At 40.3% G+C, this 14222-nt stretch overlaps 1 protein-coding gene across 1 annotated transcript; it reads left to right on the top strand.

The window, feature by feature from the left end:
• The first annotated feature begins 8161 nt into the window (after positions 1–8161).
• LOC143363104 (uncharacterized) lies at positions 8162–8761 on the top strand. The gene has a single exon (XM_076803720.1). The coding sequence runs from the start codon at positions 8162–8164 to the stop codon at positions 8759–8761; it is 600 nt and encodes a 199-aa protein (XP_076659835.1).
• The last annotated feature ends 5461 nt before the right edge of the window (positions 8762–14222 follow it).

The following is a 14222-nucleotide window of genomic DNA, read 5'->3' as shown; positions in this document are numbered from 1 at the left end:
ACAGGTTTTTTGTGTATATTGTGCGGTTGTCTTTATCATTTTCTTTTACTGTGAAGTCCTGTTTTTTTAAGTTTAGTGCCAGTGCGGTTTGAATTATCGTCTCTATGTTAGAGTTGACCGTGTAGATTGGTGGGGGTGCGTAGGTTTTCGGTTTGTGTTGGATGCTGGTTGGCTGCGTGTTGGGGGTGTTTTCGTTCAGTTCGTTGTCACTGTCGTCTGAGAGATGCTGGTATTGGTTGGTTAGAAGCAATGTGTCAGAGATGCTGATGAGATTGGTTGGTGTTTTCTGGGTTTTTTGGAGAAATCCCATGGGCCTTTACTGGGGTCTTTTTTTTCTTCTGCGTCGGTCGGGTTCTGGGGTGCTCCGAGGGATGGCGCTGGGGTTCCTTTTTTTGAGCTGCTGCTAGGTTTGGCTGCAGAGTTTTTAGGGGGGTTGTTGCCCTGTTGTTTTCTTTGAGGATGTCTTTGTACATTCTCTCTAGATGCCCCGATGTTAGTTTTGGGATTTTGGATGAGGTGGATGTTCCTGGCTTATTGTTAATGTCCTCCAGGCTGTTTTCCTTGTTGTCCATCTCGCTGGGGAGACGTCTCTTGGGATGCGGCAGCAGGTTGACCGCCATTGGGCCCGATACGGGAAGAGGGTGCCTCGTCGAGTATCGGGGCCAGGCACTTTTTTGGCACTCACTTCCACATTTATTTTATATTAAGTAACAAATATTTCTTTTTAAATATTCAGCAAAATATCTATTTCATGTTACGAGGAAAATATGTTTTTCTAAGTATTAAATGAATCTTTATTTCATATTAGAAGTAGAATATTTTTTCCTAATATACAAATAATATTTATTTAATATCACGAAAAAATATTTTTTTCTCATTATAAAACAAATCGGAAATAAAGATATCTTTATTTCATATTAGAAATAGAATAATTTTTGCAAATACAGATAATACAGAAAATATTCTCTCAACAAACAGTGCGCAGAAAGTAATACATATTCATAGTTTCTAATTTTTGTTATAATATTTTCTTAAATTTGAAAGTTTTATTGAATGTTTTTTAAATATTGAATTTATATTTTTCAAATATTAAATTCACATTTTTTTAATATTTACTTTATATTTTTTAAATATCTAGTTTATATCTTCTGAATATTTAGCTTATATTTTTGTTAGGATTATATGGACGTGGATCTAATGGTAGACTTTAACACACTTTATTTAATATACGAAAATTACATGCTTTCGCGCGTAGAGAAGAATGTGGAGTGTTCCAAAAAAGAAAGAACGCAGACAAAACGGAATCACCGCAAGAAAACAAAAGACGATCAGTCCGATAGACGCATTCTCATGCAGATGTCGCGAATAACTGTCGAGTATTAATTCTCAACACTCCCCTTTAATACTGACGTATAAGCGAACTTAATTTCTATTTAATACATCTTGAACAATTCCTAATTTATCCACGCAAAAATTGTGTTTTTGTCGCGGTAGCGCCTTGGTGAGTACATCAGCCGCCATCTCATTAGTTGACAAATATTCCAATCTGATATCCTCTTCCTTCAGAGCGCTTCTAATAAAATGATACCGCATGTCAATATGCTTTGTGCGGTGGTGAAAAACAGGGTTCTGTGTAAGCAGTCCTGCCCCTCGATTATCGTTGAAAAGAACTGTTTTCGCTATATCATGAAAACCTAATTCATGGAGAAAAGTTCTTAAATGGATGGCTTCCTTGACTGCTTCTGCTATTGCCATGTATTCCGCTTCCGTTGAAGATAGGGCAACGGTGCGTTGTTTTCGTGATTCCCAACTCACGGTGCCGCCACCCAGCAAAAATGAAAAAACAGTATATGATCTCCGGTCTATGCTACAGCTTCCCCAGTCAGCATCTACGTAGCACAACAAATTTTCATCCGTCTTTCTGTAAACAATACAATAATTAGAAGTCCCGCTGAGATATCTAAGCACGCGCTTAGCAGCTCTCCAATGTGTGCTGTTATGGCAATCGTTAAATTGGCTCAGCACACTCATTGAATGAGCAATATCGGGTCTGGTGGAGGTGGCCAAATACATAAGAGCCCCGACTAACTCTCTGTAGCGCTTCCTTTCTCCATCGTTTTCATTCTGCTCATTTTTGACGAGACGACTTCCTACATCCAGTGGCGTAGAGACAGGATTACAATCATTCATCCAAATTTGTGTAATATATCTTGAATGTACCCCTTCTGTGAAATTGACACTTTATCCTCTGTTTGGTCTATTTCAATTCCCAAACAGTATTTTGCGGGTCCAAGATCCTTTATCCTGAAATTCTTCTGAAGACCCTGAATTATATCTTGTATCCAATCCTTATTATCTGATGCAATTATAATGTCATCTACATATACTAGTAATAACATAATGGCATTTCCGCGTCGAGCAAAATATATACATGAATCGGCATTTGTTGCCATTAAACCCAAATCGAGAAGTTTTTTATTTAGTGTTGCATTCCATTGGCGTCCTGCTTGGCGTAAACCATACAGAGCTTTACGGAGACGACATACCTCGCCCCCATGATGCATTTCCTTGAGCATTCTTTGGGCTTGTTTGACCGCCATGCTCTTCTTATCCTCACGGCTGATGATCAATTTTAGCATTTCCTCTAAGAAATCAGGTTTTTCCATGAATACCTCTTCTTCCAAATGTCCATTCAAGTATGCGGTTTCAACATCCACTTGATGTAGTTTCAGGTTATATCTAGCTGCCAAACTTAAAATCATGCGTAATGAACTCATCCGCGCTACTGGTGAAAATGTCTCCTTGAAATCAATTCCAGGGCGTTGTGAGAAACCCCTACCAACCACTCGTGCTTTTCGTCGCACAATCGATTCATCAGGAGCACGCTTATTTGTTAAGACTGTACGACAGGTTACAACATTTTTACTCACGGGTCTACGTTTCAATTCAATTTCAACCAGTGTCCGATTTTTCCTCTCCGCGATGCCATTCTGCTGCGGAGTGTAGGGTACTGTCAGTCTCCTTTTAATGCCCTCCATACGCAGGAAAGTATCAAACTCATGATTGCAAAATTCTGTTCCATTGTCTGACTGGAGGTTTTTGATATGCTTCCCAGTCTGCTTTTCGGCCATATTTTTATATTCTTTAAACGCTTTTAGGGCATCCTTCTTACTTGTCAGGAACCTTACTTCACACCACCTAGTAAACTCATCGGTAAAGGTAATGAAGTATTTTGCCCTACCTTGAGATTCCGTACGCATAGGTCCACAGATATCCATATGTACAATCTCCAAAACCTGAACAGCTGATTCTTTCCGCTTACAAAATGGTACAGCGGTTAGCTTCCCTCTGAGACAAATTTCACATTTACTTGGCATCGGCTTTGCTTCAAACTCGGTTATAGCGCCTCTTCTGCTTAACTCGATGACATCTCTGTAATTTAAGTGACCTAATCTTCTGTGCCACAACTCTAAGGCTGAACACTGTTCACGAACCACACTATTCGCGTGTTCTGTTCCTTGTCGAATATAAAAGAGATCACCCTGACGATCTGCAACAAGTCTTGTTTTCCCTTCCTGGTCTTTGATCAGAGCAATATTTTTCTTAAACACAACCTCATGACCCCAGTCAGTTATTTTTGCCACTGACATTAAGTTTGTATGCAATTCGGGTACATGCAGTACATCCTTTAGCTTCGTTTGACGTCTATCATTCGACACTGATGCTATAAATTCAACTACGCCAGCTTGGGAAACACTTACAGAGGTATCGTTTGCTAAATTTACATTTTTAGGTTCTGTACGGTTTATGTGTGTGAATTTTGTCCTGTCCTTACATCCCTAGTAGCACAAAATATTGTATACATATTCATACAATATTAAAAAGAGATACAATCTGTTTTTAATATTTAAATATACATGTAATATTTATTCTACATTAAGAAACAAATATTCTTTTTGAAATATACAGGAAATATCTATTTCATGTTAGGAGAAAAATATTTTTTTCTAAATATAAAATGAATTGTTCGCACGCGAGCGAGTTAGAAATTTCGCGGCGGAATAGCTCGGGCAAGAATACGGCTCGCGGAACGCTCACTCGTGTGCAAGAGATTGCCGTCGCGGGCGCGCACGTTTAGCTCGTAATTGGAGAAGAAATTACAGAGACAAAGAAATCCAGAGGATACGACAGAATGATCGTCGACCTTTAATTAGCGGACCAACGTGGTATAGCGGCGGAGAACGCGCACGTGGCAAGACGATTGTTAGAAGACTGAGCGCCGAACCGCGGCGCGGTGGTTCGTGGTTCGATCGCGGAATCGGTAGCGCTCGCACGCGCCGATACATTTTATTTTTGGGGCGCGTAATACAAACTTAAATTATAAAATTGCGATTAACAGAAAACCAAGGCCGCAATCGCGACATGAATCTTTATTTAATATTAGAAATGGAATATTTTTTTCCTAATATACAGATAATATTTATTTCATATTATGAAAAAAATATTTTTTTCTCATTATAAAATGAATCTTTATTTAATGTTAGAAATGGAATATTTTTTTCCTAATATACAGATAATATTTATTTCATATTATGAAAAGAATATTTTTTTCTCATTATAAAATTCATCTTTATTTAATATAAGAAATAGGATTTTTTTTAAATATGCAGGAAATACTTTTCATGGAAAAATATTTCTTCCAGAATATGGAAGTCATACAACTTTCATATTACGAATGAAATATTGGTTTCAAATATAAAGTAAATCTTTATTCAATACTGGAAGTAAAATGTTTACTTTTAATTTACTCTCAATTGGAGTGTGTCAATTAATCGACATACATTTATATTATAAGAACATTAAGAACTTTTTAATCTTATACAGTTCAATCACGTTGCGTGAGACATAAGAGTTATGATTAATTAATTAATGTTCTTACTATGTGCGACAAAGTTGCACGAACAATAATCGTAACTCTTATGTCTTACGCAACGTGATTGAACTGTATAAGATTAAAAAGTTCGTAGCAACAGACTCCCCATAGTATTGGAACCTATTCGAGATCTTTCTCGGCTTTGTCTAAACAGAGTCTGGAGATTATACTCGCTGCGCTAGAAAATATAAACATTCGACTGCAGTCAAAGTATTTGGGAGAGGTCCTGGCCTTATTGCAGCGGAGATCATTCATTCTTTAGCGAGCAATCTGTGTTGGAACGCAACGTATACAATGTGAGACCCACGAATGTATCTCTAGAATGAATTTGACACCAAATCCCAAGACTTCGACTACCCGACTAGAAGAAATATATCAGTCTAAGTGTCGAAGGCTCTTGAGCTCGAAGCGACGGGACTCGTCCGATTTTTTGTACGACTTTCCGGCGCCATAACATTTACAGTTTAAGACAACGTCTGGACCATTTTCTAGATCTCACCCCCAATTTTCTCCCACTTTGCTTCATCACCTCCACCACAATTTTTGCGTTCTAGTCTTCAGTCTTCAGCCAGCTCTTACATAACGAACGGTTTGACTGCGGAACGCGACCTATATGTATACATAGTATAGAAAAGTTATTATAGTATAGAATAGTATAGAAAAGTTATTATAGTATAGAATAGTATAGAAAAGTTATTATAGTATAGAATAGTATAGAAAAGTTATTATAGTATAGAAATACGTAGCGTGCGTGTAGTGTAATAATACAAACGGATACCTCTCTACACCTGCATTTCATCGATCGCAGAAAAGGTAAGTACATTTATGTAATGTATAATAAATAAATAAATATATATATTTCATTTTCTAAAGACTTGCAATTAAAGTTTTGGTAAATGTTACGTTTAGGGGAGGCACCTTGGATGACATATGTTGTCAAGGTCAACATTCTGAACAACTTTTCTCCATACATCTATCCGTCGCTTGGACTTAGTTTGCGAAATAATTGCAAAAAACTTTCGTTAAATTTTGGTTACAAGTACAGTTTATTCTCATACAATCTGTCACTGAACACTAATTGAAATATACAGAATCATATTGTGGTGTCGGATGTCGGGCATGGGGATCGTGTCGAAACGTCGAGACGAAAACGACACCCTGTCGAGTGATTTGGGCGCCGTCGAGGACCGATACTCTTCGACTGTTTAGATTAAGATACAGCATTGGACTGTTTAGGTTAAGATACAGCATTGGACTGTTTAGGTTAAGATAGAGCATTAGGGTCTCTTCAAACTTGCCGGAGGCGGCGTTAGTATGAATACTACCGCGTTTTCCTGCTTCATTTTAGCCGGGACCGTCGCTGGCAACCTGAGAAGGCGCTCGAGATGCTCGCAACAAAAGCTAAGACCCGCACACAGCGGGGGTTCGCTACCTAACTCCCGAACAGTTTATTCCCTCTACACCCCGGGGATGCCTATGCATCCGCTGAGAGCTGGGCAAGCCGTTGGGCATCCGTTTTCGGCCGCCCGACACAAGTCGCCCGGCACCGGCGGCCGCCAACTGGCAGAGGCCGCGTGGCATCGGCCGCCGGTGCCACCACAGCATCCGCACACAATCCATGTTCGAAGTAGAGAAAAGAATATTGTTCATCTGAGTTGTAATGTTAAGAAGTAATGGTTCAAACTATAATCTAATTTAACGATGGAACGATGAAAATCAGCTTCACAAATCAATTTTAGCATAGTTAAATTATATCTTATATCTTATAAGTGATTATATAAGTCAAAACTCCGGAGAACAAGTTTAAAATGATTAGAATTCATTGGTTTGCAAGGTGTGTTCGAAAGCTGGTGGAAATAGTGGAAAATTGGAAAAGTGGAAATATACGTATAACATTTGGTTCGCAAGCATCTACGGTTGTAAATCTTAGTACGCTAACGGTGTACAAGGTTCCGCATGTGCTGCATTCGGCTGGCTTAAAAATTACGAAAGTGCTGGGTACAATCGGAAGGATTTTTGATTTATGACGTCCATTTCGTAGTAAATTTGTCAAACAACCCAGGCGAACACGGTGGACATTCTGAAGATTCTGTTTCTTTGCCATAATGGCAAACCTCGACCGTGAGTGGCGCGCGGAAACGTATTCTGCCGTAACCATTCGCCTTGGAATGGCGAAAAAATAACCGATGCTTTACCTGTGCAGCGTCTTTCGCAGGCAAAACGGCAAATCTGGCGGCCAAATGTTTTATTGCTGTCCGCATGCCGACAGCAATCTGCAGTCGGTCAGAATAGTCTCCGTGCACCCTTGAAAATTTTCTTGCCGAGAAAATTCCACCCCCATCCATGTCGTTGTGGGGAAGGGGTCCCCAAAAAATGTATATAACGGGCTGCAGGACAAGATTTCAGCACCATTTTTTTGGCCCATCCTGAGCATCGCAGTGACCACGTTACTTTTAGCAACATGGAACATACTAGCGAAACATCGGTCATAGTGACAGCTGCAGTAATTCTGCGATCAATTGCGCGTTACCGGCTCCGCCAGTTGGATTTCGCGGAACAGGAGCAACAGCGGCAACAGGCAGTTGCACCCAGAAGGAGGCGCCGTTACAGCGTCCATCCTCTGTGGCGCAATCGCAGCGCAGAAGGGGAGTTCGTATTGGTGAGCCGAATGCTGACCGATAGCGAGGAAAAATTTTACGGCTACTTTCGCATGACTCGGAATTGCTTCGAGACGTTGCTGGAGAAAGTACAGGACCAGCTGGTCCGAAAGGAGACTCGTATGAAGAAGCCAATCTCACCAAGGGAACGATTAGCTGTTTGTTTACGGTAAGTGGGTTTACAATCCATTGCGTTTTATGAATACTTTTTCATTGTGTTTGCTAATATGATATTTATACAGGCACTAAACAGACAAACTTTTATCACTGTTTCAGATACTTGACAACGGGAGATTCGTATAAGACGATAAACTACAGCTTCCGAATGGGGCATTCCACCGTTCACGGAATTGTAACGGAGACATGCCGGGTTATTGCAACGACACTGATGCCGGAGACAATTTTCACGCCTAGCATGGAGAGGTGGGAGGCAATCCGGCAGCAGTTTTGGGAACAGTGTAAATTCCCTAATTGTTTGGGGCCCATCGATGGCAAGCACGTGGTCATCCAGGCCCCAGCTAACTCGGGGTCACTGTACTTCAACTAAAAGAAGACCTTCTCCATCGTCTTAATGGCTCTGGCTGATGCCAACTCGAATTTCATCGCCATCGAGGTTGGCGCATACGGAAAAAACAGCGATGGTGGGATTTTTGCCCAATCAAAACTTGGGCAAGACATTGGCAACGGGACTTACCCGATGTTGCCCGATTGTGATTTGCCGGGCACATCGGTCAGCGCGCCATGTGTTCTAGTGGGTGACGAGGCGTTCCCACTGAAAAGAAACCTCCTGAGGCCGTACGCGAGCAGCCGAGCTGATGGAAATCCGGAAATGACGAATTTCAACACAGCGCTGTCCGTTGCCCGGCGTGTCGTAGAAAATACATTCGGAATACTGGCACAAAAATTTCGAATTTACAACCGGCGCATACACGCCAAACCGGAAAATGCTGATCAAATCGTAACGGCAACATGCGTCTTACACAATTATATCCGCGCATACGAGGCATCGAACGAAGCGCCAGTCCGGACGAGACGAGGAGATGACCTCGACATGGAGAGTGGTGCAAATTGGCGCAGCTTGAGCCACTACGGGGCTAATGCCACCAGCGAGGCCTTCGGCGTGCGGGATAAATTTAAGGATTTCTTATTCGCATCGAGGAACGCGAACTGAACTTATTATTTTTGTAGGTTTAAGATGTATATATAGAATAAGTAGGTATAAGCGTTAGGTATAAGTAGGTGTAAGTAGGTATAAAATAGATATAAGTGTTAGGTATAAGAGGTTGAAAGTAAGGTAGCTGTAAGTTAGAAATAAGAGTAGGATTAGACCAGCGCTCTAATTGTTGTTGTTAATATAAGTTAAAAATATGAAAAATAAAAAATTGTTAAACCAAACCTACTCTTGTTTTATCTACCCTAGTCGATCTTAATCTAACTTAGTCCATCTAATAGTTCGAGGAAGAAAGGATGTAAAACATAAAAAAATTTTTAAATAACATAATTTATTTATGTAAAATATAATCCAAGTTACTCTAAGTTAATCTATCTTAATCTAACAATCTATCTGACTCTAACTTAACCTATGTCAGCCTATTGTAATCTAACTCAATCTAACTCGTTCTAATCTCGTTCTCCTGTTCACGAATATATACCATTATAGAGGTAGATACTAAATACTTTTCGATATGTTGACGATTACAGTTTTATTATTCCCTGTGTTATGCCACACGTATTAGAGAGGATATCAGTATCAATCAATGATCGAAAGGACACTTATGAGGAACTTATGTCGCATCACACAACGTTATAGTAACTTGTTCGAAATCCGGAAGATTAACACAGGATATTTATAAAGACTTCATTACATTTAATATATACATTCAATATATAAATAATAATATATAATAATGGCAAATATTCCTGTTGGCAGTAAATAAATACATGTGATTTATAATTCAAAATGCAATTTTATGCGTGACATTTAATTTAATTTGAATTTAATTTAATTTAAAATGAACAATATGAATATACAATGATGAAACATAATAAATTGAGTATCTGCCCGTATACTCATATATGTGTTCGTGAACAGGAGAACGGGATGTATAAGTAAGCAAAGTTTGAACGGAATCGGCCGTGGCCTCTGATTGTTAGTCTACTTAATGATTAAAGGAAGGAAAAGGAGCTAAAAAGTAGAAACATTTTTTAAATAACAATTTATTAAACAATCTATCTTAATGTGACATCCTATCTTACTCTAGCTTAGTCTAGCTTATCCTAATTTAATCTAACTTAATCTACCTTAGTTTACTTTAATGTAACTTAATCTAATTATGGTTCTCCTGCCTCGTCGTACTCCTTTTGTTCATACTTCGCCAGCAGCGCCCCGACGTCATTCTTGAACAGCGATTGGTTTCTTTTTGTCAATTCTGAAACCGAAGTCGCTATCCCCATTAAATAATGCTGCATGGGTGTCAGCTTTGCTGGCGGTGCGTCCGCCCTGCCCCTCGCGACTCCTTGCAGCAATTCGTTGCATTCGGCAACCGCCCTCTCCAAAATTTGTCTCGGCTCCTCGTTTTGGAGTGGACTTCCGCTGTGGACCTGCGGCTCCATGTCCCGTTCGCACGGCACATCTAATTCAATGGGCGTTTCGCCCGTTTCATAATTGCTATGCACGCTGCCCTCTTCGCTGCGATTTTCGAAGCTGTAAAATAAAATTTAAAATGTAAAATACAATTTGAAATGTTTGTCAAATATTCATGAAATATTTCCTACCTCTGAGAAGCCTCAGTGCTGGATAAGAGATTCCTTTCGAGGAAATGCGCCGACAGAAATTGTAGGGCATCCCAGTGCCTGTATTTTCGATGGGCGCCGTCCGCCGCCTGCCCACTTCGCACCGCGTTCTCCTTCGCCCGGTACTTCCGGAATAAGTCCCGCATATTCTGCCAGCGTTTCTTACACAGCGTCGCTACGACAAACATATTTTGCAGTTAACCTTTTGTCAGTGTGCGTCAAGGGGCTCGTACGTACACCACATATACAGTCAAACCTATTTTTGTAGATAGGGGCCTCACAAACGAAACCGCAAAAAAAAAATTCAGAAACGTCATAAATAGCTATAACAAGGGTGTTATAATTCCAATACCGTTGGCATTCACAGACCGCATGGAAAAATGGCACAGAAAAGGACTGCACAAACACAGGTTTGACTGTTAACTAAGGAGTTATTAAAACACAGTGATTACTAACCTGGTTGATTCAGCTCGTCGCCTATCTCCCTCTCCTGTCTCCCTCTCCTGTCTCGCCTGTCGCCCTCTCCCTTTATCGGTCTTTACGTTACGAATTGTTCGGAATCGCGAAAGAAATACACTCCTCGTCAAAAAGATAGCCCAGGTGTGCTATCTTTAATTTGTGACGTATAATATCAGAACATTTTGGCTCAGAATATGCGGGTCGTTGAAAATAATTTAAAATATTATAAGGTTTAGTGTGTAACAAAAAAAAAATTGTTTTATTTTAAGAAAGAAATGATAGCACATGTACAATAAGAAAGCAATGAGTAATACTGAACATAAATTTTAACTAACACTAATTACTTATCAAACATATATACTTATTTAATAATGGGTACATCCCCCTTTATTTTCTATTACTTCTACTGTACGATTTGGTATCGCTTTATACAGTTTTTGGATATAATTTTGACTAAAAGCTTCGTACAGACCTGAACATTTCGACGAACATTGCGTCGAACAGAGCGCTGAACGGCGCGACGCGTCGAACAGCGAACGAAAGGCGAAATCGACATTCATTTCGGCGAACCGAACGGCGCGCCGAATGGCATGCGGATCGGCGGACGGGACGGAGATCGACATTAATTTGGTCAACGAACAGCGCAACGAACGGATCGCATTTGTGTAATTTTCAAAATTTCTTACAAACTATGGAAGCTGCAGCAGCATATATTTACATCCATTACTCGTTAACCGTTGCCGGCCGAGGATTTAGTTTTTCATTAGCACATAGCACAGGGTCTTAGACCCTCACCATGAAAATTGCAACCATACCTGCCTGAGTCATTCGAAGATGCGCTTCGGACGACCGTTTAGAAAAATTCGGGATTTCCCATTATTTTTACAACCCCTGCTCCCACTCTACTAGCTCTGGTCAACGATATTGTTAACTCCACCCCCTCTTTCCAACCAATCAACTTCCCTATCCCAGTTTTTTAAACGGGTCTACCCGGGTCATTCCAATTTATTTAAACAAATGCAATGTTTTTATATCAAAGGCCTTTTTAAAAATTTGAAAATGACGAGGAAGAAATAGATATATATATATATATATCTATGCATATAGGTATTGGGATGAAACTTGCACTAAACTTAATTAAATAATTATTATGCAAAATATATATTCATAATGATACTTATCAGTAAATAGGAATAATTTTTCAATGATTTCAGAACGTTCGCACATTTGCCGGCTTTTTTGTGTTTCGAACATACCTGCAAACAAATTTGCGTGCACTCCCTTTGATGTATGTCGAAAAACCGACAAGTGATGGATCGACCGCGCGCGCGAACGCAAACGGGTAAGACTTGTAAATCTGTTTGCAGGACAGATCGCATAATTGACAAGTGCGCGCACTTGTGCGAACTGTCGGTTTTGTCAATTATGCGATTTGTCCTGCAAACAGATTTACAAGCCCTACCCGTTTGCGTTCGTGCGCGCGGTGGATCCATCACTTGTCGGTTTTTAAACGTACATCAAAGGCCTCGTACAAATCTGAACATTTCGACGAACATTGCGCCGAACGGCGCGCCGAACAGCGACCGAAACAGGATCGCGCCGTTCGGTTCGCCGAAATGAATGTCGATTTTGCGTTTCGTTCGCTGTTCGGCGCAATGTTCGTCGAAATGTTCAGGTCCGTAACCCATTCGCGTATAATTGCATTTTTCAATTCTTCTACGTGTTGATACTGCTTTCCATTCGCGTATACGCCGCGAACGAGTTCTGCCCAGCAATTTTAAACATGTAATCAGGTCCCGAGATGCGTTCTGCATGATTATTTATTTGTTCTTCGATTAAATTTATGTGTTGGACACTATTCATTCTTCCGTGGATGAACTTGATGATTGTCTTGCCGAAATAACCGATGCCGGCACAAATCATTACGCTGCCTCCTCCCATTTGTCGTCGAATAGCTGACATTGCCTCTTTTTTATGTCATGAAAATAATATTGGAATCCATCAGAATGTTTTAGACATTGCATGTCTCGTCCTTCAGAATCTTTCGTTCCCAGCCTTAATAGCAAATGATGGCATCATAAACCCCCCAATTTCTGAAGGGTCATGCCGACCCTTAATCATAAAACCTGCACGGTCACACCTAGCAGTCCCGTAAAGGTGCGCCTCGAGCGCAACGGATGGCAGGGATAATCAGGCCCAAGGAAGATACCTGAATGAACAGCGATTGTCACCCACGCTGTCCACTTTGACTTTTTCCTTTGCTTTTAGAATTCCTAGCAGCAGTGTTTACTCCAAATTTTTTTTTGCGCGTCATTCGGTAAACCAACTTTTCTAATTGCTCAAGAAAAAGTCATGTCGTTTGGTCCTATTAAAAAAAAAGTTATGCTGTTTTAAAGGGCGTTCGATTACTTTCGCAAGCCTGTGTACATCATAAATCAGGCCTGTCCAACCCAAAAATGAAATAGTAAATAATCTTATTTGTTTTAAAGCATGCGTGCAACTTCGAAAATATTTTATTCAATGCAATAGATTTTTACAATAGTTTTTGAAAATAGTAATTCATATGAAGAATATTGAAAATATTTGGATTTCATCGCAGGATAGTGGATAGTGTCACCATTTTTGGAGAGTTTATCGTTAGGTCCGCCTATGCCCATCTCAGCCGCGCCCGCAGTCCCAGTGTTTTGGCTTCGACGTAACACGCAACATAGTATGTGTGACCGCTGTAGCCAATATCTCGACTATAGCCGAAAGTACGTGTGAAACGAGGCCTGTCCCTTGCACTCTGATCCAATCGGCCGCGCATTCGTACCTATGCTCTGACCAACGAGACCGAGGCAATGAAGCACCCAGCGTGCGTCCTTTGCTAATTGTCTTGCAAGGGTAACTTCAACTCTGTCGCACTCGAGCGCTTATGTTTACGTCTACTGTCTCGTCTCATTGGACAAGATATAGATACGCCATCGCATTCCTGCCCGGGAACCTTGCATCTAATCATCTTTAAGTCATTATGGACTAGAATTCAGAAGTTTTCCATGTACATTTTTTCGTGTCGTAAGACAAAACGATGCAATTTATGTGGAATTAATTCTTCTTATTCTACAAATTATCATGTGATTGAGTCCTGAGGATTTCTTCCACTTTCACTTGGACCACAACATATTTCAATGTCATCAAAATTCGAGACATAGTCCCCCAAAAATGATCGAATTCACAAGGCATGATCCCCTTCCTAACGTGGATACTTCCTTAAAAAAAAAACAACTATTCTCGTTTTTACAATATATGTACAATTTAGGTTAATATATAAGGATGTGTGATGCTGTTTCACGAAGAGGCAGGAACGGTTCCTATTTCCATAATGTTGTAGAGGAGGGATA

Source organism: Halictus rubicundus, unplaced genomic scaffold (genome assembly GCF_050948215.1).
Source record: "Halictus rubicundus isolate RS-2024b unplaced genomic scaffold, iyHalRubi1_principal scaffold0022, whole genome shotgun sequence".
Lineage (NCBI taxonomy): Eukaryota > Metazoa > Arthropoda > Insecta > Hymenoptera > Halictidae > Halictus > Halictus rubicundus.
The sequence above is the reverse complement of the archived record's forward strand: the minus strand, read 5'-3'. Positions and strand labels throughout refer to the sequence as shown.